Source organism: Erythrolamprus reginae, chromosome 2, assembly GCF_031021105.1.
Source record: "Erythrolamprus reginae isolate rEryReg1 chromosome 2, rEryReg1.hap1, whole genome shotgun sequence".
In the NCBI taxonomy this organism is placed as follows: Eukaryota; Metazoa; Chordata; class Lepidosauria; order Squamata; family Dipsadidae; genus Erythrolamprus; species Erythrolamprus reginae.
The window spans coordinates 97,943,664-97,971,636 of record NC_091951.1 but is presented as its reverse complement, the minus strand read 5'-3'; the positions used below and the strand labels follow the sequence as shown (position 1 = coordinate 97,971,636).

General features: G+C 43.3%; 2 protein-coding genes across 3 annotated transcripts in view; one reads left to right on the top strand and one right to left on the bottom strand.

The window, feature by feature from the left end:
- The window catches only part of CDHR4 (cadherin related family member 4), a 73,017-nt gene extending 45,258 nt beyond the window's left edge, over window positions 1-27,759 (bottom strand). Inside the window, exons 1-3 of one of the 2 annotated variants that reach the window (XM_070738794.1) lie at window positions 27,626-27,741; window positions 22,900-22,920; window positions 19,040-19,230 (exon numbers count right to left, since the gene is read on the bottom strand). In XM_070738794.1, the coding sequence (XP_070594895.1) occupies window positions 19,040-19,230; window positions 22,900-22,920; window positions 27,626-27,698 (285 nt within the window). In that variant the 5' untranslated portion in view covers window positions 27,699-27,741. Of the gene's footprint in view, window positions 1-19,039; window positions 19,231-22,899; window positions 22,921-27,625 lie in introns of both variants that reach the window. The other variant, XM_070738795.1, reaches the window with a different exon arrangement.
- LOC139163239 (uncharacterized) lies at window positions 200-15,811 on the top strand. The gene is made up of 6 exons (XM_070744194.1): window positions 200-361; window positions 448-580; window positions 2,469-2,631; window positions 4,466-4,562; window positions 7,594-7,726; window positions 11,296-15,811. The coding sequence occupies exons 1-6, from the start codon at window positions 200-202 to the stop codon at window positions 14,868-14,870; spliced, it is 4,263 nt and encodes a 1,420-aa protein (XP_070600295.1). The 3' UTR covers window positions 14,871-15,811.
- Window positions 27,760-27,973: the final 214 nt, after the last annotated feature.

The window sequence follows — 27,973 nt, the reverse complement described above, 5'->3', positions numbered from 1 at the left end:
ATGTACTGGCCGGAAGTAAGCTGTTAATTCTTACGGGCCCCCGACCTATTGGCAGAGACAGGTCTTCAAGGGTTTTTGGAAGGCCAGTAGGGTAGGAGCAGTATGGACCACGGAGCCAGGGCCTCCATGAAGAGTCCGGGGAAACTCTTCAGTTGACACAAGGGGTGGGACCTTAATCCAGGAACTTCTGTACCCAAAAATGCATGTTCAAAGAGATCTGACTTTTGACGAAGGAGTTGCCAATGTTGACGTCCAGGAGGCTTCAGCACTGCCACCAGCTGCGCATTGTATCTGCTGCTCCTGTACCAATGCTCCGGGCCGAGAGCCTTCATCAGCCATCCCAGAAATCGGACCAGCATCTGTAGATGGAATGTGGTGGTATACCCACATCCTGCATCCCCTCAGAGGTCAGTCTCGGCATCCCCAAATGGTTCTTCTCTCTTGCAGGGCACCAGAAGGGTCAACAACACACAGGAGCCAAGCATGGCCCTGACAGAGGATGCCATTGAGATTCCAGCCCTGGGCCGCCCCTTCCAGCTGGGGATGCTTTACGACTGCTGCAAGGATGTCCTCATCCCTGGTAGGAGCCGGAGGGCAGTCTGAGGGGTGGCAGGAAACCTGGGAGGGAGATGGGCGCTGCCATCAATGCGCAGGCTTAGCCCAGGGACACTTGAGAGCTGGCATCCTGCACACAAGGCTTGCTACTACCAGGCAGCTGAGTAGAGTCTTCTGCCTTAGTGTCCTTTAGTTCCACTCCAGATGTTTTTCACTCTCTCCCCTCTTTCTCCCCTTTCTTTCTCTCTCTCTCTTCTCTCTCCTTCCCTCTCATGGCTACAGAGAGAGGGGGGAGAGAGGAGAGAGAGAACTGTGCACCTGTCTTTCTGCAAGATCCCCACAGCTCTGGGGCTCCAGCCAAGATACAAACACACACACACACACATTCCGGAGAGGCTTTCAGTCCAACTATCTCTGTCTCTGGGGACAGCACACAAGGGAAAAAAGAGAAGAGGGAAGATGGTTCCTCTTTGGAAGCTGCTACAGGACCCTCCAGGCAGGACCCCTCCCTTCTTGCCACAGACAGCACAGCCCGACCTCCCCCCCAGGAGGACCAGAATTTGAAATCTCACTGGGGGAGGAAGGGGAGAGGGGAGATTGTATTGAGAGTCTTGATTCCAGCTCTCTTCTTGTTTGGCTGTCTGGACAGAACTTGGCAGCCCCCTCCCCAAATGACCTGGAATATCCTCCCCCTTCCAACAACACACAGGTGCTTCTGTGCCACAGCGGTTGTTAAGGCACCTGCTGTTCCCTTTCGCTTCCTCCTCCACCTCCATCACCTCTGCTAACAAGGAGAGCAGGATCCTGAAGGTCTCAGCTGTTCCACCCACCCATTTCGGACATGGGGATACTTGTTCTCGTGCCAACAGGAGCAACTATTAATCCTAGGCCTAGAAAGCTTAGAACTACGTCGCCTAAAACACGATCTAAGTATTGCCCACAAGATCATATGCTGCAACGTTCTACCTGTCAATGACTATTTCAGCTTCAATCACAACACAAGAGCACGCAACAGATTCAAACTTAATATTAACCACTCCAAACTTGACTGTAAAAAATATGACTTCAGCAACCGAGTTGTCGAAGCGTGGAACTCATTACCCGACTCAGTAGTGTCAACCTCTAATCCCAAACATTTTTCCCTTAGACTATCCACGATTGACCTCTCCAGGTTCCTTAGAGGTCAGTAAGGGGCGTGCATAAGTGCACCAGTGTGCCTTCCGTCCCCTGTCCAATTGTCTCTCCTTATCTCATTTATCTTTTCTTCCTTTCAAATATGTTCACCTATACTTATATCTTTTCTTCTATTCTTTTCTTTACTTATATTATTACATATCTTTCTCGTCAATGTGTATTATGTATTGGATAAATTAAATTAAATTAAATAATTAAATTAAATTAAATTAAATTAAATTAAATTAAATTAAATTAAATTAAATTAAATTAAATTAAATTAAATTAAATTAAATTAAATTAAATTAAATTAAATTAAATTAAATTAAATTAAATTAAATTAAATTAAATTAAATTAAATTAAATTAAATTAAATTAAATTAAATTAAATTAAATTAAATTAAATTAAATTAAATTAAATTAAATTAAATTAAATTAAATTAAATTAAATTAAATTAAATTAAATTAAATTAAATTAAATTAAATTAAATTAAATTAAAATAAATTAAATTAAATTAAATTAAATTAAATTAAATTAAATTAAATTAAATTAACTCCTAAGATTCTGTAAGGGTCTCCTGCTCGAGCAGGGGGTTGGACTAGATGACCTCCAAGGTCCCTTCCAGTTCTGATAGATTCACGTGCCTCTAGGGTTTGACTTCCTTTGGGGGGAGGTCTTCTCCACATCTTCACAGATCCAGCAGGCCTCAGACCTCACATTTCTTCTCCCTCGGCTTTAGAATCACAGAATTGCAGAGTTTGGAAGAGACCAGCTCAGCTTCAACATCTGGATTTTCTCTTCCCACGAGGGCAACTCCGAAAGAGGATGTTGAAAAAGAAAGTGGAAGCCCTTGTTCAGCTGAAGCATTTCGGAGAAATCACCACAGATCCTGGAAACCGAAAGTAGGGTTGGTTGTTATGCAAGGAAGCTGGCTTGACCGAGGGGTCAACAAACACATCCTGGCTCTGCAGGACAAAGATTTATCTTGCCATCCCTGCCATGGGGCAGCAGAGGAAGGAGTCAGCCGTGAGGAGTTCTGGGTTCTGTCAAATGAGATATTGGCTCTTTTGGGGGGAAATCTTCTGAGCTTCTCCAAGAGCTTTGAGACTGAACGTCCTCGACACTGGCAAAGTTTCAAAGTATGTTTTGGACACACGTACACACCCACCAACCCCCTTGTGGACCATGTGATTTCACATGCATACCCGAAAATGTTCTGCAACCGACTCTTCTGCAGGGGAGGGAAAGAGGGATGGATGGGTGGGTGGGTGGGTGGGTGGATATACACATGAATGGATAAACAGATGGGTGTAGGAATGGATACATGGATGAATGGATAAACAAATGGATGGATTTATTTAATTAATTAATGGGCTTTCCTAAATATGCCCATGTTACACCAACACTCCGCAGTCTGCATTGGTTGCCGATCAGTTTCCGGTCACAATTCAAAGTGTGTTCATGACCTACAAAGCCCTTCATGGCATCGGACCAGAATATCTCCGGGACGGCCATCTGCCGCACAAATCCCAGCGACCAGTTAGGTCCCACAGAGTTGGCCTTCTCCGGGTGCTATCAACTAAACAATGTCGGTTGGCGGGCCCCAGGGGAAGAGCCTTCTCTGTGGTGGCCCTGAATCTTTGGAACCAACTCCCCCCAGATATCAGAGTTGCCCCCACCCTCCTTGCCTTTCGTAAGCTCCTTAAAACCTACCTCTGTCGTCAGGCATGGGGGAATTGAGACTTTCCCTTCCCCCTAGGCTTATAAAATTTATGCATGGTATGTCTGTATGTATGATTGGTTTCTTAAATTGGGGTTTTTTAATTAACTTAAATATTAGATTTGTTTACATTGTCTTATTATTGTTGTTAGCAGCCCCGAGTCTACGGAGAGGGGCAGCATACAAATCTGATAAATAAATAAATAAATAAATTTGTATGCTGCCTACTCCCAAAGGACAATGGATGGATGGATGGATGGATGGATGGATGGATGGATGGATGGATACAGGGATGGATGGATAATTGGATATACAAACAGATGGATATATGGATACATGGATGAATGAATACACAGATAGATGAATGGCTACATGGATGGATGGATGGATGAATGGATGGATACACAGATGGATAGATACACGGATGCAGGGATGGATGGATGGAGGATGGGGGATGGAGGAATACGAGAATGGATGGATGGATGGATAAACGGATGGATGGATGGATTAATACATGGATGGCTGGATAAATGTATGGAAGGAAGGATGGATAGATGGATGGATACACAGATGAATACAAGCATGGATGGATGGATGACATGAGAGGTTCAACTGCTCTGTGGTGGCACCTTCTCGACTTTTGACCACTCCCTGAAGATATTCCTGAAAATCACAGTGATTTCTCACATTATCAGAGGCTGAGAATCTCAGATCACCCTCAGACACACAGAGACACATGGCACAGAGTGCCAAAAAGTTTGTGAGGACTAGAACATCCTTTGTCTTCTTCAACCAGGGATGCTCCGTTCCCCCAGTCTAAAGTCTTTCAAGGGAAGCCCCCCTTCCTCTCCTCCAGGAGCCCAAATCAAAGGAAGGAGAATCAGACTTTACAGGGTGTAGAGTCCGTGTTGTCCCTCCCCTTATATTTAAAAAAAAGAAACTTGTTGAAGGAAGCAAAAGTTCATTAGTCTGCTTTACGCAGTTGTGCAATCTTTGGATTCTCTTTCTATTGCCAGCAGTTCAAAGTATAGAGAGATCATTGAGCAGAGAAGAAGAGAAGGGGAGCAGCAGATATTCCACCCTCGTCCAGAGATTCCTGATCCCTCCAACCAGGTGAGACCCCCCCTCCTCAGAAGCGCCGGAGAGTTAAGAGCAGTGGAGCAGAGTAGGGATGAGGGAAGGGATCCTTCTGGGTCTCTGGTGGGAAGCAGGCTTTTTTGACCCAAGGATGGGTGGTCCTTCCTTTCTGGGGCGATGCAAATAGATGGATGGGATGAACTGAGACCCTCCTCTGAGAAAAGACAAGTGGAGAAAGGAGGAGGGAGGTGTAGAGGAACAGAAGATGCCTTCAGAAGTTGTGGGAGCTTCATCCTTGAAAGCTTTCCAGAAGAGACAGTGTAGGGTCTCCTGCTTGGTTGGGAGGGGATTCAATTAAATGAGCCACAGGGTCCCTTCCAACTCTGAATAGCTGAATTAACAGCTGAGATCCTAATGGGGACGGGACAACTGGATCGGTCTGTCTTCTGCCTTAGCAGAGTCAGAGGAGGGAAGGGGTTAGAGAGAAAAGCCAAATCAGAGAACAAAAAAAAGAACTTTAAGAGAACTTTAAAGTCAGGTTCTCCATTTAGGCAAGAAAAACAAAATGCACAGGTACAGGATATGTGGTACATTGCTCAACAGTAGTAACTGCGAGAGGGACCTTGGAGTCCTAGTGGATAACTATTTAAATCTGAGCCAGCCGTGTGCAGCAGCTGCCAAAAAAACCCCAACACAGTTCTAGGCTGCATTAACAGAGGGATAGAATCAAGCTCACGTGAAGTGTTAATACCACTTTATAAGGCCTTGGTAAGGCCAACATTTGGAATACTGCATTAAGTTTTGGTCACCACGATGCAAAAAGGATGTTGAGACTTTAGAAAAAGTGCAGAGAAGAGCGACAAAGATGATTAGGGAACTGGAGGCTAAAACATATGAAGAACGGCTGCAAGAACTGGGCATGGCTAGTTTAATGAAAAGAAGGACCAGGGGAGACATGATAGCAGTCTTCCAATATCTCAGGGGTTGCTACAAAGAAGAGGGAGTCAACCTATTCTCCAAAGCACCTGAGAGTAGAACAAGAAGCAATGGGAGAGTACAAAGAGAGAAGTAACTTAGAACTAAGGAGAAATTTCCTGACAATCAGAACAGTTAATCAGTGGAACAGCTTGCCTCCAGAAGTTGTGAATGCGCCAACACTGGAAGTTTTTAAGCAGATGTGATTGGACACACAAGAAATTTGTCTTGGCACATATGCTCTCAGTGTACATAAAAGAAGACCTCCAACATCCCCCTTCCAACTCTGTTGTTGGTATTATAATTGTAATTATAATTATAATTTGGCAAAGTAGAATATTATTATTATTATTATTATTATTATTATTATTATTATTATTATACTTATACTTTGCCAAATATCTTTGTCAAAAACAATCCTAGTCATACACAGTTAAATATCTCAATACATAAACAAAACTATAAGCTTTACTTGTTCAGCTTACATATACATCATCATTTGAACACAGTTCTTACTACAGAATAGAAATAAAGACAAATAGCAAAAAATAGCGGAGAGATAATCATGCTTCTGGCTCCCCCTTGTGGCAATCCGTAACACTAACTCTTAAAGCAATAGTGTTCTATTACATTTGTTTGTTTGTTTGTTTATTTGTTTGTTTGTTTGAGTTGAAAGAGACCTTGCAGGTCAAGTCCAAACCCCTGCTTAAGCAGGAAATCCTACAGCACCCCAGCCAAATGACAGTCCAAGCTCCTCTTGAAAATGTCCAAAGTTGAGGAGTTCACAACCTCCGCTGGCAGGCCGTTCCACTGGTTGATCGCTCTGACCATCAGGAAGTTCTTCCTTATTTCCAGGTTGAATCTCTCCTTTGTCAGCTTCCAACTGTTGTTCCTTTTCTGGCCCTCTGGTGCCCTGGAAAACCCCCTCTTCTCTGTGGCAACCCCTCAAGTACCTGTAAACTGCTATCATGTCCCCCCTGGCCCGTCTTTTCTCTAGGCTATCCATGCCCAGTTCCAGCAATCTCTCTTCATTAGTCTTGGTTGCTGCACATTGCTGGCTCATATTTAGTTGATTATCCACCAAGACTCCGAGATCCCTTTCACAGCTAAGTAGGGTTCCTCCCAGATTGCATACGTGTCTAGGTTTTTTTTTTACTTAGGTGAAGGGCTTTACTCTTCTTGATGTTAAACATCATCTTATTAGTTTGGGCCCACAGCGTTAATCTATCTAGGTCTTTTTGTATTTTGAGCCTATCCTCTAGGGTGTTAACTATCTCCGCCAGCTTGGTGTCGTCTGCAAATTTGATTAGTTCCCCTGCTATTCCCTTATCTAGATCATTGTTGAAACTGTTGAAGTGTGCACAGGGCCCAGGACAGAACCCTATGGTACCCCACTGCCTACTTTCTTCCATGTGGATTTGGAGCCGTTGAGGAAAACTCATTGGGTGCGGTTGGTCAACCAACTGTTTATCCATCTGTATGTGTTTTAGTCTAACCCGTTTTTTTTCTAATTTGTAGATTAGGAGATTGTGATTTACTTTATCAAAAGCTTTGCTGAAGTCCAACCCACCTCTGTCGCCAGGCATGGGGGAATTGAAATTTTCCCTTCCCCCTAGGCTTATAAAATTTATACGTGGTATGTTCGTATGTATGATTGGTTCTTTAAATTGGGGTTTTTAAGATTATTTTTAATATTAGATTTGTTTACATTGTCTTTTTATTGTTGTTAGCTACTGATTTGGTTATGGTGTTGAAAAATGATATGAGTTTGGTTTGACATGATTTGTTTCTGACAACCCATGTTGGCTGTTGGATATTATCTTGTTTGTTTCTAGGTAGTGGCAAAGTTGTTTTTTGATTATTTTCTCTAGTATTTTTCCAGGAATAGAAGTCAGACTTTCCGCTTGGTAACGTGTAAGCATACATTGTTGGTTTGTGTTATATATTGCCAAACCCGACTACTAATGTACATAATGCTAACAAAGAATAAAAGGTACCTTCTCACAAAGAAGGAGGATGAAGTGTCTCCAGCACAACTCATAGAGACATCAGTCAGTCACAGCCTCCTATGGGTGGTTATTTTCTCTTGCAGGTCAATAGAAGAGTCAGTGAGACGAAGGAACAAAACATGGCCCGGACAGAGAATGCCATTGAGATCCCAGCATTAGGGCGCCCCTTCCAGCTGGGGATGCTTTATGACTGTCGCAATGATTCTCTCATCCCAGGTAAGAGCTGGAGGAGAGATTGGTGTGTCTCAGGAGGGAAGGCAGTGTTGTGAGTACTCCTCGTCCACCTCTGGTAATGATAGATTCTGAGGAGGATGAACCAGGCCCATCTTGGTACCCTGGGCCAGTGGTGTTGCCAGCTGATGCAGAGAGTGAGAGTGAGAGAGAGGGAGAAATAGACCTGGATGAACCTGAAGGACCACCAGAGGTGGCAGATACACCAATGACAGTAATCTGACTTAGAGGAGGAGGAGGAAGATCTGGAGCCTTTTCTAGATGCCCGCTTTAGAAGATTAAGAAAAAGACACGAATACTTGTATGGAAAAAGGAAGTAGTTTGTAGTTTCTTAAATCTAGGGAATTGTTGACCAGGGTGGAGTTACGTTTCGCAACGGAGTCAGATGATGAGCCAGGTTATGTTAGAACCTGCTAAAAATCCTTGGAGAAAAAGTGCCCTGTTTGCTGAGGTGCTGGGAAGCTGTAGTTAGTAAGTCTGTGAAACTATAGACTTCTTATCTCATGAAGGAATGCACTGGTAGTTTTGATCTTTGGCAGCAGCCTCCAAACCAATGTCAGTGAAATGATTTGGAAAATGGCTAAAAGAAATAAATGAAGATTCCAAGGGGATGAAGTGAAGGGGTGTAATTCTCGGGGTTGTAGTGTTGGTGGGGGGGGGGGTTTGGGGGGGGAGGTCTGAAGAGAGAAGAAGCCTTTGAACCTCCCACGAACGATGTGGTTTCTCCAGGGAGCTTGGAGATCATTCTGGAAATCAAGAGGTTCATAGAAATTCCCTTTCCTCTCTACTCTGTTGAAAGCCTTTTGGAGTTTGTGGGATTTTCTAAAACAGGAAGGAAACTTCTCTGGTGCTGGCTGGACAGAATAAATGAGGGAACCCACTTTCCAAGTCAAAGCTTTATTATCTTCCACTGACGCCAAAGTCGAGACGGAATTCTGCAGCTCAAAGCAATCACTCCTTAAAAGTTTCCAAAATGTTTTTTTCTGTAAGCAAGATAGATCCACAGCTGCACATCGTTTTTCCTTTTCCCCCCCTTTGCCTTCCACCAAATTATTATAGCATTTTCTTTCCACCAGCAGATGGCATCCTCAAATTCCCCACAGATATAGATCAACTGCCTGTTAAAACTTTCCAAACTACAGTGGTACCTCATCTTACGAACACCTCTTCTAACAAACTTTTCAAGATACGAACCCGGTGTTTAAGATTTCTTTGCCTCTTCTTCCGAACTATTTTCACCTTACGAACCCAAGCAGCTGCTGCTGAGATGAAGGGGTTTCTTTTTTTTCCCTTTTTTGAAGAAAGAAAATGGAGGGGCTGCTTGGAGTAGGAAACATTTTGCAGAGAACAACGTGCTTGCAGAGGCACTGAAAGGGTGTCTTTTTAAGAAAGAAAAGGGAGGGGCAGCTTGGAGGAAAGATTTTGCAGAGAACAACGTGCTTGCAGAGGCACTGAAAGGGTGTCTTTTTAAGAAAGAAAAGGGAGGGGCAGCTTGGAGGAAAGATTTTGCAGAGAACAACGTGCTTGCAAAGGCACTGAAAGGGTGTCTTTTTAAGAAAGAAAAGGGAGGGGCAGCTTGGAGGAAAGATTTTGCAGAGAACAACGTGCTTGCAAAGGCACTGAAACGGTGTCTTTTGAAGAAAGAAAAGGGAGGGGCGCCCCCCTTGCCTTTCTTCCTTCCCACTCACCCTTTAGCCTAGCCTTGCTTCTTCCACCCGCCCCCTTTAGCTGCTCCTCCCTGCCCTCTGTTCACCTCCCTTCTAAAGTTTGGGATTTTCCTGAAGGATTTGCATGCATTATTTGCTTTTACATTGATTCCTATGGGAAACATTGTTTTTCACCTTACGAACCTCCTCCTGGAACCAATTAAGTTCGTATGATGAGGTACCACTGTACTTTAAATCCAAATATAAAATGTTTTCTTCTTACTCTTTATTCTCTTTTTTTGGTTATTCTCTATATTTTCCCCAGATCCAATTGTAACCATCACAATCATTTTGGGCTTTAAGTGTTATAATCTCCATTTGCTCTTTATTGCCAATTGCTCCAGGCACTTTTACAGTCTCATTTTAAAATTTCCTATTATCTGTAAATTGGTCAATTGCTCACCCAGTGTCGTGACCTTGTTCACTCGCCACACAGGCACAGTACTTAGGTCAAAGCAATTTTACTGCTTCTTTTAATGTGGCCTCCCTAGTTTCTTAGAGATTTGCAATGGCCGCTTTCCTCAGCTGCCGGTTTCAGAGGGTGGGGACAGAAAGGCACCAAGCCAGTGGTTGGCAAATGTCATTGGCTATGTGACATTCTGTGAAAGGCACCAAGTCAGAAGCTGGCAAACCAATCTGACCTGTGTGACCGTTTGTCTACATAACATAGAAACATAGAAGACTGACGGCAGAAAAAGACCTCATGGTCCATCTAGGCTGCCCTTATACTATTTCCTGTATTTTATCTTAGGATGGATATATGTTTATCCCAGGGATGTTTGAATTCAGTTACTGTGGATTTACCAACCACGTCTGCTGGAAGTTTGTTCCAAGGATCTACTACTCTTTCAGTGAAATAATATTTTCTCACATTGCTTTTGATCTTTCCCCCAACTAACTTCAGATTGTGTCCCCTTGTTCTTGTGTTCACTTTCCTATTAAAAACACTTCCCTCCTGAACCTTATTTAACCCTTTAACATATTTAAATGTTTCGATCATGTCCCCCCTTTTCCTTCTGTCCTCCAGACTATACAGATTGAGTTCATTAAGTCTTTCCTGATACGTTTTATGCTTAAGATCTTCCACCATTCTTGTAGCCCGTCTTTGGACCCGTTCAATTTTGTCAATATCTTTTTGTAGGTGAGGTCTCCAGAACTGAACACAGTATTCCAAATGTGGTCTCACCAGCATTCTATATAAGGGGATCACAATCTCCCTCTTCCTGCTTGTTATACCTCTACACATTCTACACATCCCCCATTCCCCTAAAAAACATACTTCCTTATCAGTTGTAAACAACCCTGGAGAGACCCTTAAAACTGCACGTAGGCAATGGACCTTAAGCATTAACGTGAATTGATCACTGACTGACCATGAGGTGATCATGAAATTACCATGCATTTTCTTGGCCAATGCACTCCTGTAAAGTGTTCCCAAATATCCAATGACGTGTAACTTGATGGCAATGAGATGTAACTCAAGGACAATAAAAGGGGGGTGCCTGGCTTTGTTCTGGAGTGCCTTCCCGCATGCAGACACTTCAATGATGCCCTTTTTCAACACAGAGGCTTCAGCCAACCCTCCAGGGAAATTGTCTTTTCCCTGTTTGCGTTGACTCATGTCTCCTTATTCACTGTCCCTCCAGGACAGTTTAGGTCAAATAAAGACCCCGAACCAGCTGGGGATTTGACGGTTCTTTAGGAGCCGAAGAATCCATCGTCTCACCATGATGTTGGCCATGCCCCTTCTCTCAATAATATCTGACCTCTCTGGAGCTCCTCTATCCAGTTGCAGATATTTTGGAAGACTGTTAAATTCATGACTGTGTTTCTTCTGTTTCTATGCAGGAGTCACCCTTTGGGACTACAGCTCTCTTCAGAAGGATCTGACCATCAAACCTCAGCCCAAGACAGAATCTGAAATCATTGCATCCGACAGCATAGATGATAAGGCCTCTGCCCTGGACATCTCAGCCTCCCTCAAGGCTAGTTTCCTGGGAGGGCTGATTGAAGTGGGAGGGTCAGCCAAGTATCTTCGCGACACCAAAAAGTCCAAGCAACAGGCCAGGGTCACTGTTCAGTACAAAACCACCACTAAATATGAACAGCTGACAATGAGCCACCTTGGAATCCAGAATGTCTCTTACCCAGCCGTCTTTGATCATGGCACAGCCACCCACGTGGTCACCGCCATCCTATATGGAGCCCAGGCCTTCTTTGTCTTTGACCGAGAAGTTTCCTCAACGGAGACGGTGCAAAATATTCAAGGAGGTCTCCAGATTGCAATCAAGTGTGTGATATCCATCACGGGAGAAGCAGAGGTCAAAATGACTGAGAAGGACAAAGAGAATGCCATGAAATTCAGTTGTAAGTTCCATGGAGATTTTTCTTTGGAGAAAAATCCAGTGACTTTCCAAGATGCCATGAAAGTTTATGAGACTCTCCCCAAATTGTTAGGGGAAGATGGGGAGAAGGCTGTGCCTATGAAGGTCTGGCTCTACCCTCTGACCAAGCTGGACACCAAAGCTGCTAAGATGGTCCGTGAGATCAGCCTAACGTTGATCTTTGATGCTGAAAAGACCTTGGAAGGACTCAACGAAATCCAGATGCAAAGCAACGATCTAATGAAAAATCCCATTTGTGATACCTTCCCTGAGATCAAGATGAAGATCCAGCAGTTCAAGGATCTGTGCAAGCAACACCGGCAGATTTTCCAAAAAAAGCTGGCCGGATTGTTGCCTTCCATCCGGGGAGGAGGGCATGCGGAAGGGACCCTGGTGGACATCTTGATGTCCATCAACCAATCACCCTTCAACAGCCAAAGACTCCATGAATTTCTGGTCACCAAGAAAAGAGAAATGAATTTTATCAAATCTTATCTGACAATTCTAAATGATCTAGAAGTGATCTCATCTCAGAATAAGGTGGACGAAATAGTTCTGAACCCTCAGAATAGATACGTGGTCTCCTTTATGTTCACCTCTTTGTATAAAAAGGAGCCATTTCTCTTGAGCTTGCAGGACTGGCTTCAGGAGCAATTCTTGCAAGAATCAGTTAAGTCCACAAATTCTGGGCAGGAGGAAGACATGGCCTGGTTTGAGGACAAGGAGTGGACCCGGAATGCTCGCCAAGCTGCCAACTCCATCAAAGGCTTTTTCAGTATCAATCAATCCAATAAGAATGTCTGCTTTCTTGTGGCCTCACTGACAGATGTGGACACCCCAGGAGCCTCAACATACCTTTATGAAGATGGAGAGTTGGTCAGCAAGAACTTTGAGTTGCCCTTAAAACCTCTCCCTTTCCTGATCAGTGAACTGAGACACAACAGTATTCAGCTGAAGTTTCAGCCAGCTGAATATGGAAAGACTACAATCTCCAATTATCTGGTAGAGTACAAGATGGTAGGGGAAGAAAACTGGAAGATCGTGATGACAGAGGATGCCAAGGAAATGTTCCTGCTGAAAGATCTGCCTCCAAACACAGAGTACCAGTTCCAGTACACTCCTTGTTGCAAGCCTGGCCTTAGTAAAAGCAGTGACCTGAGCCCACCCATAAAGACCCTTCCCACCAGCCCTCCTGAGAAATTAAGAATGGTCACTGCAGCATCTTCTGTCATCTCTGTGGCCTGGATAAGCCCCAGCATCATTGCCTCAGGAGTTGTGATCAAGGAGTACAAGGTGGAGTACAGAATGCTGGAGGGTGGAGCTGGGAAGGACCAGTGGATTGAAAACAGGACTGGGAGAAAAACAGAATTTTATCCCATTGAAGGTCTGAAGCCCCAGACTGCGTACAGAATACGAGTGTCGGCAATATGTGATAATGGAGCTCTGGGTGTCCTCAGTGAGGAGGTGGAAGTGTCCACATCACTGGAGGAGGAAGATGGAGGAAACGTAGCCAACCAATTCCTTCAGGAAAGCACCCTGGTAGAGGAGAAACAGCCTTTAGTGTTCACCCTTCCTCTGAAGAAAGTCCCCTCAGTTGCCTCCACCTCCTGTCCTGTGTACCAGCTTGGAAAGGAGAACCCAAAAGTGTCCAACAAAGTGATCCTGGTGATGGGAGCAACAGGATGTGGGAAAACCACTCTGATCAATGGGATGATCAATTATATTCTGGGTGTTCAGTGGGAAGATAATTTCAGATTCAAACTCATTCATGAAACCACTCAGAGAAGCGAAGCTGGAAGCAGGACGTCTGAAGTCACAGCCTACACGGTGAACTATCAGAAGGGTTTCCAAATTCCCTATTCTCTCACAATCATTGACACTCCAGGATTTGGAGGCACAAGAGGTGCAGAGCAAGACGTAGTGGTGGAGAAGCAGATCCTGGAGCTGTTCTCCACTGCAGGAGGCATCGACCACGTGGATGCCATCTGCTTGGTGGCCCAGGCTTTCCTTGCCCATTCAAGTCAGACCCAGAAATGCATCTTTGATTCTATTCTCTCCATGTTGGGGAAAGACCTGAAGGATAACATCCAACTCCTGATCACCTTTGCGGATGGTGGGACCCCGCCTGTCCTGGAGGCCCTCAAGGAGGCTGACCTGCCCTGTGCTCAGGAGGAGTTGGGAACCCCTCAGCACTTTAGGTTCAACAACTCAGTCCTCTTTGCTCCCCAAGAAAACAGAGGTAGCCATAACGCCATTGCCGAAATGTTCTGGAAAACAAGCACCGAGAGCATGAAGGATTTTTTCGACTCGTTAAAGTTGCTGGAAATGAAAAAGTTAATCTTAACCACGGAGGTCCTCGAGGAACGTCAGTTGCTGGACGCCACTCTGAAAGGGCTTCAGACAAAACTCCGAGCTGGTCTTTTGGAGGTAGAGGAACTGAACGAGATCCAGGTAACCTTGAAGCAATGCACGAACGACATACTAACCACTCAAAACTTTGAGTATGACGTTGAAAAGTGCGTGGAGGAAGAAATTGACAGCCCTGCCTTGTGCTGTCTGTCATGTTCCGTAGTTTGCCATTACAATTGCAACTACAGTGGGGGGTTGCACCGATGCGATGCTATAAGCAACGAATCCAAATGTCTCATTTGCCCGAGGCGCTGCCCTTCATCGAGCCACATGCATGAGTCTCACTACATGAAGTCCAAGATCATCACTGAGAAGAAGTTTCACCCAGAGCTGAAGAGACGCTACCAAGAGGCCAAGGCCAAGGAGAAGACCCTGGAAGTAAAAGTCAAAAGCCTGGATGAGAAGTTCGATGAGATCAGACCTAGCATCAAGACTCTCCTGGATCAATCCCATCAGCATCTGGAGAACCTACGGGAAATCGCACTGAAGACCATTGCGTTCTCCATGCCAGAAGACCAGGACTTGTGTATCCTATCCGAAAAACAGGACATTCGGGCCATCCAATTTGTGAAGGGCATGAGGAGACTGCTTGAGAGTCTCCAGAAGTTGCCATCAGGAATACAGATTTGAGAGAGGACAAGAAGATACCTCTGTCTACTTGGCAGATGGACATCTGAGAACCTTTCCTCTTTAGAAGATATCTACCAAAGGCAATCAGGGCCAGCTTTAAAAACCCCAGCCAGATCCTCTCCTCTTTCCTATGTCCTGCTTGCCTTTCACTGTCTTGTCATGCCCAATAGATCAACGTACTTCAAACCAGAGATGAGGAGGGTGAGGGCGAGGGTCAAATCTCGTTGAACACATCTGTATTTTTCTCGCTTTCTGAAACTCTGAGGACTTGGGCGATCCTTTCAACTAACTAGACTTCATCAGTGAGGCAATGTGTAGTTAACGTCCCACCTCAGTCTCCTCAACACCTCCTAATACCACATGCTGCAACGCTGACAGGAGCCCATCCAGCTCTGGACCCATGTAAGCTGATGTCCACCTGGAAGATCTATCAATTGTGGGAAAATAAAAATATAGCTATCAGGTTCAACAAGGCCTTTGGGTGATAGCAGGCCCCAGAATAAAGAGATATGAACCAAAGTTATAGAATAAGATGATTTCAAAATGTACCAGAACTGTTTGTAATCCTGCTGAGCTGTTGCTAATTGTAAAACGTGATTTTTGCAAAGTCTGTAGCTTTATAAATATACTTAGACAAAGAAGGACAAAGTCACAAGAAAGAAGGAACTGAAGTAGCCACTGGATAGAGGTTTGAGATTTACACGGGTATACGTGGGGACTGTCAGTAAGAAAGAGCAAGGAAGTAAGTTGTGAAATGGGTGAAGAAAAGTATTTTTAAAATGTATGGGGACAAGTTTGATGCCACCAGCCATAACTGTTCCATGTTGGACCTAGCTATTGTCTCTGGATCTCATTGCCTTGGGTTACTGATATAAGTTGTGTTATGGTGGCTGTTCATGTTCCAAATTGCTCATGAAATAAACCTCTGTACCTTAAAGTAAGGATTATTGTTTGTGGTTTGTGGTTTGTGCTCTTCTTTATTGGGATATTTTTACAGCATAATGTTCCAAAGGGATGGTTTGGAAGGAAGCCCGGGATAAGAAACCAGAAGGACCCGTGCTGGATAATCAAATCCAAGCCAAAGAGTTGGACCCATGAGATTAACTCAATGGTTATTTAATTAAGAAAGGCCTGAAAATAGGCCTATTATTTCTAGAATTTTGTTGACTTAGCTGCCTGGCAGCAATTTCCAAAGTCATGAGTTATCTTGAGAAATTAGTATGCCACTTCTTATTTTTTCAGTGGGTGAAAGATAAATCTAAACAGTAATTTATTTCTATAGCTGTTCATGTAAAAAAAGTGTGTATATGGGTCTTCCTGTGTTTGTGTGTAATGAAACTAACAGATAATATGTTGTTTTCCTTTTTTCAAAGCATTGCAAAGAAGGAATTCTGTTTTTTTTTTTAAATGAAATATTTTCCCATTTTTATTCTATATCTTTATAGATATGTGAAAGAATTACTTGGAATTAAGAATGACAGAATACCAAATCCAGAAATACGTTATATAACATAAAATATTATTTTCATTACATTTTCAAGTCATCAGGGGAGCGGGGGCGACTGTGAAAGTGTGAAACTGCCTTGTTGGTTCCGACAAGTTTTGCCTAGCTTAGCGCTGCCTTCGCCAAAGCTGCCAATTGCAACCCGGGGAGCACTCTATACCTAGTAGCTTTTGCCTGTCCCGATTGCAATCGGCAGCTCTTGCAAAGGCAGCGCTTAGCTAGGCAAAGCTTGTCAGAGCCAACAAGGCAGCTTCACACTTTCACGGTTGCCCCCCCCCCACCGAACCTTTCATTTTGATCTCCCACACACACACACACCTCCACTTTGTCTTCTCTCCCTCCAATATCGCATCTCAGACATCAACACCCTTGAAAATGTCCAAAGATACTTCACCAGAAGAGCCCTTCACTCCTCCACTCGAAACAAAATATCCTACAAAACTAGACTTTCAATCCTGGGCCTAGAAAGTTTAGAACTAAGACGCCTTAAACATGATCTTAGTATTGCCCACAAGATCATATGCTGCAACGTCCTGCCTGTCGGTGACTACTTCAGCTTCAACCACAACAACACAAGAGCACACAACAGATTTAAACTTAATATTAACCGCTCCAAACTTGACTGTAAAAAATATGACTTCAGTAACAGAATTGTTGAAGCGTGGAACTCATTACCGGACTCCATAGTGCCATCCCCAAACCCCCAACACTTTACCCTTGGATTATCTACGGTTGACCTATCCAGATTCCTAAGAGGTCAGTAAGGGGCGAGTACAAGTGCACTAGAGTGCCTTCCGTCCCCTGTCCTATTGCTCTCCTATATCTCCTATACCTTTCTTCTATTCCTATATCTCTTCTTCTATTCTTTCACTGATATGTTCTATTACTATATCTTCTTTTCTATTCTTTCTTATATTTTACTATGAGTATCTCCTCTATAACCTTCATCATGTATTTTACTATGTGTATATAGATATATACCCACTAAAACCCTCACTGTGTATTGGACAAAATAAATAAATAAAAATAAAAATAAATAAAATACGGAAGCCAAGTGACAGCACCCCAAGGGTGAGTCCACAAAAGGACTCCGGCTTCCCATATTCCAGAGCTACCACGCCTCCCTCTTTTCTTTTTTCACTGGTTGTGCACAGGGCTGGGCAGGCCATGAGATGGGCAGGATAGCACCATCATGTTCCTCAGCCTTGTGTCCAGGGAAGGAAGCCCATTGTACCAGCAAAAGAAAACTTCTCATGAGTTCGAGAAATTTGATTGAACTCGCGAGAAGTTTTCTATTGCCAGTACAATGGGTTTCCTTTCCTGGAGGAAGGAAGGAACACTGAGGAACACGGTGGAGCTACAAGTCCCAGGTAGGATATGCCTCTTGTAGCTCTCCTCACCGTGAGATGCCCGTCCTAGATGCTAGTCCAGAGCAGCTGCTGCCCTGGCTGGGTTTGGAAGCTGAAGAGCCGGAGTTTGGGGGAAAGAAAAAAAGACATCTGCTGCTTTCCTTCCATGCAGCCAAAAGTAGAAGTTTTCTTTCCCCCAACTCTTGCTCTTCAGCTTTTGCGGGAGACGATTCCCTCTATTCTGGTTGCTCTTTGCCCAGCAGCTTCTCCAGAGTGAAAAAAAACAGCACAACAGCAAACCGGAAGTGTGTTTTTCTGAACTTCCGGTTTGTTGTCGGGCAATTTTTTTAACCTATCAACTTCAGTAAGGCCTGTGCGCCTGCGCGGGGGCAGTGCAGGGGGGAATTGTAGTCTATGGAGAGGGGCGGCATACAAATCCAATAAATAAATAAATAAATTGTACATGCGCAGGGGGAGGGAAGGGGTGTGGGCACATCACACATGCTAGCACCCCCCACCCACCCTTTTGGCAGGCAAACCAAAAAAGCTTCGCCATCACTGGCTTAGACAATTTATGGCTAACTCAGTAATGTAGTGTTGGGATGATGAAGATTTTATTAACCTTATATTTCATTCTTTTAGCTCTTCAAGATTACTGTTAACATGCAGACTGCTCTTCATCAAGTACTGAAAAGTGATTTGCAGAACAAATACAAAATATATAAAACCAAAAATTGTAATGAGAACCATACAGTCAAATACCACAGTCAGCAGTGAACCTATTAAAAAGAACCCTCATATGAATAAATCAATAAATTCATAAAATGTACTATTGAGAACTACTTTGTGCACTTTTGAACATAGAGAATTCCAAAGTGAGGATGAATACAAACAAAGAAGTTCTTATTTAGATCACCATTATCCACTGGTAACACTATAAATAAAGCCTCTCCTAAAACCTTTTTAGCATTGGAAGAAGCAGTCTTTACTCAATCCACCACTCACTTCTGTTCTGCATCGGAGCAACAGCGCCGCAATCCCTTTCTCAATCTTGTCTTCTGGTTATCCCCAAACCTGAGCCCTCAGATTTGTTGAACCATACGTCCATTATGGGATGCTCCAAGTTGTAATCTGAAAATTTTGCCGCGCATAGGGTTGAAGGAAGCTGGAACATTTAGTAGTAAGAGTCCAAATTGTTTGTAAATCATAAGAAATATGCCAGATATCCCTTAGCATTTCCTTGGCCATCAGTACAAATAATATTCCACAAAAATCATTCTAAGATATATTGGGCTAGCTTATATTATCTTTTTTACCCGATAGCTGCGAGGAGGTAAGAAGTATGGAGGGTTGAAAAAAGAGGAAATCGGTGTGGTAGTCTTCAGGGATGTTGTCATAGGCACATGGCTTCTATTTGCACAATAGACATCGAAGGTAGTCACAATTGAATTTGGTTCCGCAGTCTCTTCCAGTTCCACGGTTGTAGGAAGGGTTATGAACTCGACAGCTAAGAGAAGGAACAGCAAGAAAAAGTTGGTCCAATTACACCACTAATGATAGAAAGGACTATTGACTAAGAATTGCTTCTCCCTAATAGCAACTTTGGTCAGGAATGCTCTTCCTGCTAAAATTCACGAATCACCTATTTCTTCATCCAGCTGTCCATGTATATAGCATGAGGGGTGGGTTCCTCCCTGTTTGGACTGGCTCGCCCAAACCGGTAATGACCTTCTGGTGACATTATGATGACGTCCCCAAACTGGATCGGTCGGTGCCGGTCCATGGGCATTGCCATCTTTTTAAATTTTATTTTTATTTTTTTAAAATTTCTTCTGAGCATGTGCAAAAGCCAAGTTTCTGGCACTGTGCACGCGGTCGCCATCTTGAGGAAGCGAGCCAGCAGTAAGGTAAAGTTAGAACCCACCCCTGTATATAGCATTACTGCTTGATGGAGGATTTTTGGTTGATTCTCCTTCATTCACTCTCTTTTTTAAAAGAAGGTGCTATTTCTGCAGCTGTTTAATCTGCTCATACTCTCTTGCATTTTAACTGTGGATTCTAAGCTTCTTGAGCTTTATAATAATGGAAAATACATAACAATAAACAATTGAAAAGAAAAAAATCCATGCTAATAAAAGGTTCTTTGTCTTCAATTATTTGTTTCTAAATAAATATTATGTTTTAAATAAAAATGAGTTATTTTTAATTTAATAAAGAGGAGCTACTGTATCCTATACATTACTTTCACATTCTTTTTTTTTCCAAGCTCAAAAAATTCATATACAATATTTAAGAATAAGATGACTAAGCAGAAATGGGAAATCTCTGACCCTCCTACTACAGTAGGATTACAGTGAGCAATAGAGAGGTTTGCCAAGAACTGTAGTTTAGCCACATCTGGAAGGTTCCTCAGTTCTCCTGTGATGAACCTACAATATATTTCCTGGTGTCACTTGGTGAGCCCCGCCCGCGCAGCATACTCTCTTCCAAAATGTAAGGTATCTTTTCTACCACTAACAAGAAACACAGCAGGAATGTCAATGGCGTATGATCGAAAACCACAAGAACAACAACAACATGATAGTAGGTGTAATGACTGAAGGAATTTGTATATACAGTGGTACCTCTACCCAAGAACGCCTCTACTTAAGATCTTTTCTAGATAGGAATTGGGTGTTCAAGATATTTTTGCCTCTTCTTAAGAACCATTTTCTACTTAAGAACCCAAGCCCAGAAAAATTTCCCAGGAAATTTGAGAGTGGCAGGAAGACCTGCCATTCCCTTTAATCCCAGGCTTTTCTGGGCTGCCAGAAGAGCCTTTCGGTGGCGCTTAAGGAGGCTTTGGCAGTCCAGAGTGAACAAAGCATTTTCATTTCTCTGGGTGCTTGGAGAGGGAATAAACTTCTGCCAGCACCCAGAGAAAAGAAATGCCCCCTTCGCTCTGGGCAGCCCAGAGGGAATGGAGCGTTTTCCTTTCTCTGGGCACCACCTCAGAGTCCCTCTTTTTTTTTTTTAAGTCTTAAAGTTTAGGATTTTTTTTATTCCCCTCCCCTCACCTTCTTCCTTGGGCAGTGACTGTCCTCCTCCTCCTCCTCTTCTTCCTTCTCCTCCTCCCACCCAAATTCCAAACTTTTAATTTCTTTCCTAATGGGTTTGCACACATTATTTGCTTTTATATTGATTCCTATGGGAAAAATTGCTTTTACTTACAAACTTTTCTACTTAAGAACCTGGTCACGGAACGAATTAAGTCCTTAAGTAGAGGTACCACTGTATCTAAAATGGAACTTTAACCACATTTTTCACAGCCGGAGTCTTCACATTTTCCCCACATCCTGTGAATAACCCTGAAACATAGGAGGCCCTCTTAGGCACAATGGGAAGATTGGTTCGTGAAGGATGTTTTAACATTCCCTTTTCCTCCTGCTATTTTGCCTCCTCAATTATAAAACATTTAATGCCCTCTGAGGCAGCACGCCAGGGACTGCTGTTTTCCTGGAGTGTTTTTTTTCCTGTTGCTTTTATCCTTCTGAACAAGTTCCTCACATATAAAGAAAAATGCTCCTAAATTCCTAAAGTCATAGTGAGACCCCCAAATTTAGAAGAACTGTTTTGTTAACAGTGTGGGAACACATTTTCACGCTGCAAGAGAAAGTTTGAACAAATATTTGTTGGAATGCAGACTGTAAGCAGAAACGGTTTAAGAGGCTCCAAAGACATATCTAGCTTTGGCTTTATAACAAATCATTCTTCTCAAACTTTCTGAATGTACTGAAAATAGCCATGCTGGCTGAGAATGATGGGAGGTATAGTCAAGAATATTTGCAGAGTAATGGGTATGCACAGCCCTGTACTAATCTCAGCAAGCCTTTTTTTAAAAAACCATTCTCTCCTGAAAACAATGTTTTTAAATGAATTATAATTAATTATACTTAATTAACACATATTTATGATTCATGGGGAAAATATATAAAACCTGTTCTTCTATGATAGAATATAAAATTATATTAAAAGCCTGAAGGTCTATTAGATTGTTTTAGGGAGCTAAAATGTGCAGGGTATGTTGCATTAATTTTACTTGGTCCAATAAAATTATTATCCAGTTAGGAAACATTTTTTCCTCCTTAATGAAAAAAATTTACACATCCCTTCTCACTCTCAAAATTGCTTATTATTTTTATTATTTATTAGACTTGTATGCCGTTCCTCTCCAAGGGCCCGAAGCGGCTCACAACATGCAATACAAAACAATGTGTATAAAAATCTAAAAGTTAAAACAGTAAGCTAAAAATCCCATTATGTTAAAAAACAGTGAGTCTACTCAATCGCATTCACACATAACATTTAATGGTCAGAGAAGGGGGGCATGGTCTAGCTGCCCCATGCTTGGCGAGGTAGATGGGTCTTAAGGGTCTTGCGAAAGGCGAGGAGGGTGGAGGCAGTGCAAATCTCCGGAGGGAGCTGATTCCAGAGGGCTGGGGCTGCCACAGAGAAGGCTCTTCCCTTAGGCCCTGCCAGACGACATTGTCTGGTCAACAGGACCTGGAGAAGGCCAACTTTATGGGACCTTATCAGCCGCTGGGATTTGTGCAGCAGAAGGCGCACCTGCATGTCCACACGCGATTTCACTACCTGTCCAGGTGCAGTAGCATAATTGCGCTGGACTCCGCTAGTACTCAGAGCCACAGGGGCAAGCAAAGTCACCATTCCACCTTAGCAGCCCACCTCTGCATGAGCTCCTATGTGATAAATAATATGCCTATGCCAAAGTGCCACTGGATTCACTGTTGCTTTTGCTTAAGCAGACTTACACAACAATCTCCTCTGCAACAAAGATTTTCACGTTCATTAAGACTCCAGAATGTTCATGGCCTCCTCTCATCCATCTAAAATTTCCAAGGGTGCAATCCTATTGTTTTAATCAAAGGCTGGATATTTTGTAAAGCTATAGCCCTAGGCAGCCTTGAGGCACCCTTGGTGCCTATATGCCCATCTGGTGGCACATGTACTCACATACATATGCTTGGCTATAATCCATGTTTGTCTACATTAAGAACAGTCAGCTTTGTTTTCACAGCTGTCACACATCAAAGGCTGTTCTTGTAGTGCCACTAGCAACCTTATTTTCAAGCCATTGGTGTCTGGCCATTAAATATGGGTAAGCGGGTTTCCTTACCTTCTGCTCCGATATCTGAGTCTACAGGTGGGAAGGAAATAAAAGAGAAAAGGGTTTTATGCTCTGCCTGCTGTGAGTCGAGTTAACTAGCAAATATTACTCATAAAATTCACTGCTAAATGAGAAATAAAGGGAGATGCTCCCTGACTGCTTACAACCCATTTTTATGGTGTAATTGCCTTACCACTTCCACATAATTTGATGCTGGTCTGCTACTATTTATGCCATGGTTTTTCCACCCCAAAACACCATTAGGTGCTATTATTCAATTGTTTTGATTGATAACAATGCTCCATTTGGATTCACCCCTTCTTAAGGAAGGATGGAAAAAGTTATTCCAGCTTCTTTTGGATCATCTTTGCATCTAGTTCTCTCCTCCTGCGAGAATCTAATTAAGAGCACCAACTTTGCACTAATTTCCTCTGCAAATCAGGGAAGGGGAAAAAAATCAGAGGCTCCATCCCATTGTCACAAAGAATCCAGGAAACCCACTTTGGGGGACAGGAAGAATGCTTTTGTTAAGACCCAGAACTGCCAAAACTTCCAAATAGGGGGGAAAAAATAGGAGGGAGGAAAGTAGAGTCCTCCAAACCAAGGACTTAAGCTGGGGGCAGGTGGGAGGAAGGAGTGGAGCCTCCTAATATTAGTCTGGGCTTGAGGTCAGAGTGGAGGAGAGCCTTCTCTGTGGTGGCTCCAACTCTCTGGAATCAGCTAGCTCCTGAAAGCTGTACCGCCACCACCTTATTGGTCTTCTGGAAAGCCATAAATACATGGCTTTTCCGACAGGCTTGGGGCGATTAGCGAGGTCGTCCCATGAACGGATGGATGACTGCAAAAAGTGAAACATTTAAATTGTTCTATTTTTGTTTTTATAGGGAGCCGCCCTGAGTCCCTCGGGAGTTAGGCAGCATAGAAATTTAATTAATTGATTAATTAAATAGAATACCTGCCTGCTAAAGGGCAGAGCTACCATAGCAGGAGGAACAGAGCAAGAAAAACTGCTCCCCACCCACCTCACACATATACACGTTCCAGGCAACACCTTGGAAAACAAACACAAACAAAGAAACCAAACAAGCCGTGCTTGGGTCAAGAGCTGCTTTGTTTTTGTTTTCCTCCCTTAAGGACTGGCAAGGGAAATGGAAGCCATTTGGTCCTGATCAGCCCTGTAGACCCGGCTTCAATCTCTGAGCGTCAAAGATGAAGATGAAGGAGGGAGGCTGCACCGGAGCTAGCTGGGCTGGGACACTTGCTGATGGGCAAGGGAGCTTTGACAGATCCCTGTGGGTGTAATTAACACCAACACCCAAATCGGAAGGACGGTCTTGATACAAAGCAAGGGCTGCACTTAGCCAGGAGGCCCACGGATTCCCAGGGACAGGGTGGTTGCGGTGACAGTTTCTAGAGCCTCTTCAAATTCATTTAAGCAAATCACATTCACCATCATCAGGCTGAAGTTGTAAGCTTCGTGCTGCTGTACATATAGTTTGTTTGCAACTGCCATTTGTTCCTTATAAATAGTGGTGGGGGTGGAGATTTGGTTTGAATGTAGCAAATAGATGGGGTGGCTATGTTTTAATGATTTGATTGGTTGGTGGAATCACATTTAGTTGAAGGATTGACATGGTGATGATTATGATATGTTTTGTTTTGTTTTTGTTTAGGGGGCTGGTTTCCAACTTACAACTTCAGCCTGATAATGGTGAATGTGATTTCACCGAAACGTCGCATAGACATGCAAAATATTACACGGGGCAAAACCCGAACTCATAACAATCTACATATATATACTTAATTTTCAAATTCAGCAAAAACATGTGACATATATGTGTGTGTGTGTGTGTGTGTGTGTGTGTGTGTGTGTGTGTGTAGATTGTTCTGAGTTCGGTTTTTGCCCAGTGTAATATTTTGAGTGTTAATATTACACGGGGCAAAACCCGAACTCAGAACAATCTACATACATATACCCGTGAAAATCTACGAAAACATATATACTGTATATATATATATTTATATGTTACAAAATGTAACCCTTCCCTGGTACAGAGCTGAAGGGATTGGATACTGTAGCCTAGAGGATAATTCTCTGCCTTACAAGGCAAAGGTTGCAGGTTCAAGTCCCAGTGGGTATGGCTAGCTGATGAGGCCAAAATAAGGCCGAAATAGATCTATCCTAGTCTCCCTTAATTTTCAAATTCAGCTTAAACATGTGACATATATATATATATATAGATATAGATATAGATATATATATAGATATAGATATATATATAGATATAGATATAGATATAGATATAGATATATCAAGAATAGTCCTAAAAATGCGAGTTCCAGGTACATACGTGAATGATGAGGCAGCAGCCATCTCGATCACCGGAACATAGAAACTTTAATAAAACCACTTAGCTTTCGTTAGCGTGCTGCTAACTTCGTCAGAGTATTAAAATGCCGTGGGAGACAAACATCTTTATAAAGCATTACTCAGTCTGCTCATTGCCCGCGTCACGGGGCCACACCCTTCCCTCCCCCCTGCGGTAAGCCTAATTGTGGGCTTAATCCTGCTGGCTGAAGGGAGATCTACCGCTTTTGCTCGTGTTTGTTGCCTTTTTCCCTCCCCAAGGGAGGGGGTGGAATTGTGAGGCTTAATCCTGCTGGCTGTAGGGAGATCTACCGCTTTTACTCGTGCCTGTTGCCTTTTTCCCTCCCCAAGGGAGGGGGTGGAGTTGTGAGGCAATGCTTCGGAGGTGTTTGGTATTCCTTTCTTCCCCCCATTGTCGTTGTTACTTTCTATAGTGGTACATGTCTGCTCTTGCAATTTTTTTACCCATGTCCTCGTCCTAGGTCTACACTGTTCTAATCCCCCCTTGTCCTCTATGTTAGACTTAAATTGTGCCCCTCCACCTCTATCTCCGTAGTGCTCTAGTATGTTCCCTTGTTTCTCGTGGGGGGTTATCCCACCCTCATTTGGCTGGTTTCTATGTCTGGCCTGGGGAATTCTGCTGGGGGCTGTGTCCAATCTTAATGACCCATCTCCTTTAAGTCGTTGTTGGTGCCTTAAAGCCTGGTATGTCGACATACCAGGCTTTAAGGCACCAACAACGACTTAAAGGAGATGGGTCATTAAGATTGGACACAGCCCCCAGCAGAATTCCCCAGGCCAGACATAGAAACCAGCCAAATGAGGGTGGGATAACCCCCCACGAGAAACAAGGGAACATACTAGAGCACTACGGAGATAGAGGTGGAGGGGCACAATTTAAGTCTAACATAGAGGACAAGGGGGGATTAGAACAGTGTAGACCTAGGACGAGGACATGGGTAAAAAAATTGCAAGAGCAGACATGTACCACTATAGAAAGTAACAACGACAATGGGGGGAAGAAAGGAATACCAAACACCTCCGAAGCATTGCCTCACAACTCCACCCCCTCCCTTGGGGAGGGAAAAAGGCAACAGGCACGAGTAAAAGCGGTAGATCTCCCTACAGCCAGCAGGATTAAGCCTCACAATTCCACCCCCTCCCTTGGGGAGGGAAAAAGGCAACAAACACGAGCAAAAGCGGTAGATCTCCCTTCAGCCAGCAGGATTAAGCCCACAATTAGGCTTACCGCAGGGGGGAGGGAAGGGTGTGGCCCCGTGACGCGGGCAATGAGCAGACTGAGTAATGCTTTATAAAGATGTTTGTCTCCCACGGCATTTTAATACTCTGATGAAGTTAGCAGCACGCTAACGAAAGCTAAGTGGTTTTATTAAAGTTTCTATGTTCCGGTGATCGAGATGGCTGCTGCCTCATCATTCACACATATATATATATATATATATATATATATATATATATATAGATAGATAGATAGATAGATAGATAGATAGATAGATAGATAGATAGATAGATAGATAGATAGATAGATAGATAGATAGATAGATAGATAGATAGATAGATTAGATAGGTAGATAGATAGATAGATAGATAGATAGATAGATAGATAGATAGATAGATAGATAGATAGATAGATAGATAGATAGATAGATAGATAGATATAACACATGTGATACACACACACACACACACACACACAAATATATACACTGCTTCACAGTGTTTCACAGCCCTCTCTATGCTGTTTACAGAGAATCAGCATATTGCCTCCAGCAATCTGGATCCTCGTTTTCCTGACCTTGGAAGGATGGAAGGCTGAGTCAACCTTGTGCCTACTGAGATTCGATCCGCCAAACTGCTGGCAGCCGATGATCAGCAGAAGTAGTTTGCAGTACTGCACTCTAACCACTGCACCACCGAGGCTCTACCTGGGGGAAATATTCTATTGAAGTGCTTATCTACCTTAGGATTCATGATCCATTTTATCTTTATCTTTGAGGGTTGAGGGCCCATGTAGATTGGAAGTATCCCTCACAAACAGCACTTTGGGGAGGGTAATTCAGTTCAGAAAAACCTCTCTGCCCCCCCCAAATGGTTCCCTCAGCCATAATTCAAAAAATGATCAAAAAGAATATTTGTAGTTCTAGGTAGCCCTGTGAGTTCCTCAATGCTCTGTAACCTGGATTGTTTTGTTGCAGATGTTTCATTGCCAAACTAGGTAACTTCATCAGTGCCAGTGATGTCTAGCCCCAACGATGTTACCTAGAAAGGAAACATCTGCCACAGAACAACCCAAACCCAAAGAGCACAAAGAACCCCCACAATTCAAAAGCGCAAGCAAGCCCTTACCTATTGTCCCGGCAATGAGGAGCAGAAAAAGGAACAAAGGCCTGACCCCCTCCACTAGGCCAAGTTGCTGCATTTTTGTCAAAGTTGCCGACTCTCCCAAGGTTGTCAGATTGTGTTGCTAACAACACTGGACTGGGCAGGGTTAGTTATGGCAAATCTCACCTGTGAAAGCTAAGCTGTAACCCTTTGTTATGAAAGTTGTTTGCTACAAGATGGGCACCACATTAAATAAAGAAGTAAACCCCCGCCCAAGAAATGTTGAAGTAAATCCAGATGTTCCAAGCCATCTCAGTGTTTCAGGGCTCATCTAAGCATTGATGGCTCATTTACCTCCCTTTCCTTGTCCAA

Coding starts and splice junctions, on each gene's coding strand:
- LOC139163239 (XM_070744194.1), top strand. CDS start 200: ATGCATGTTCAAAGAGATCTGACTTTTGACGAAGGAGTTGCCAATGTT. Junction 4,563..7,593: donor TTCCTGATCCCTCCAACCAG/GTGAGACCCCCC, acceptor TTTCTCTTGCAG/GTCAATAGAAGAGTCAGTGA. Junction 7,727..11,295: donor CAATGATTCTCTCATCCCAG/GTAAGAGCTGGA, acceptor GTTTCTATGCAG/GAGTCACCCTTTGGGACTAC.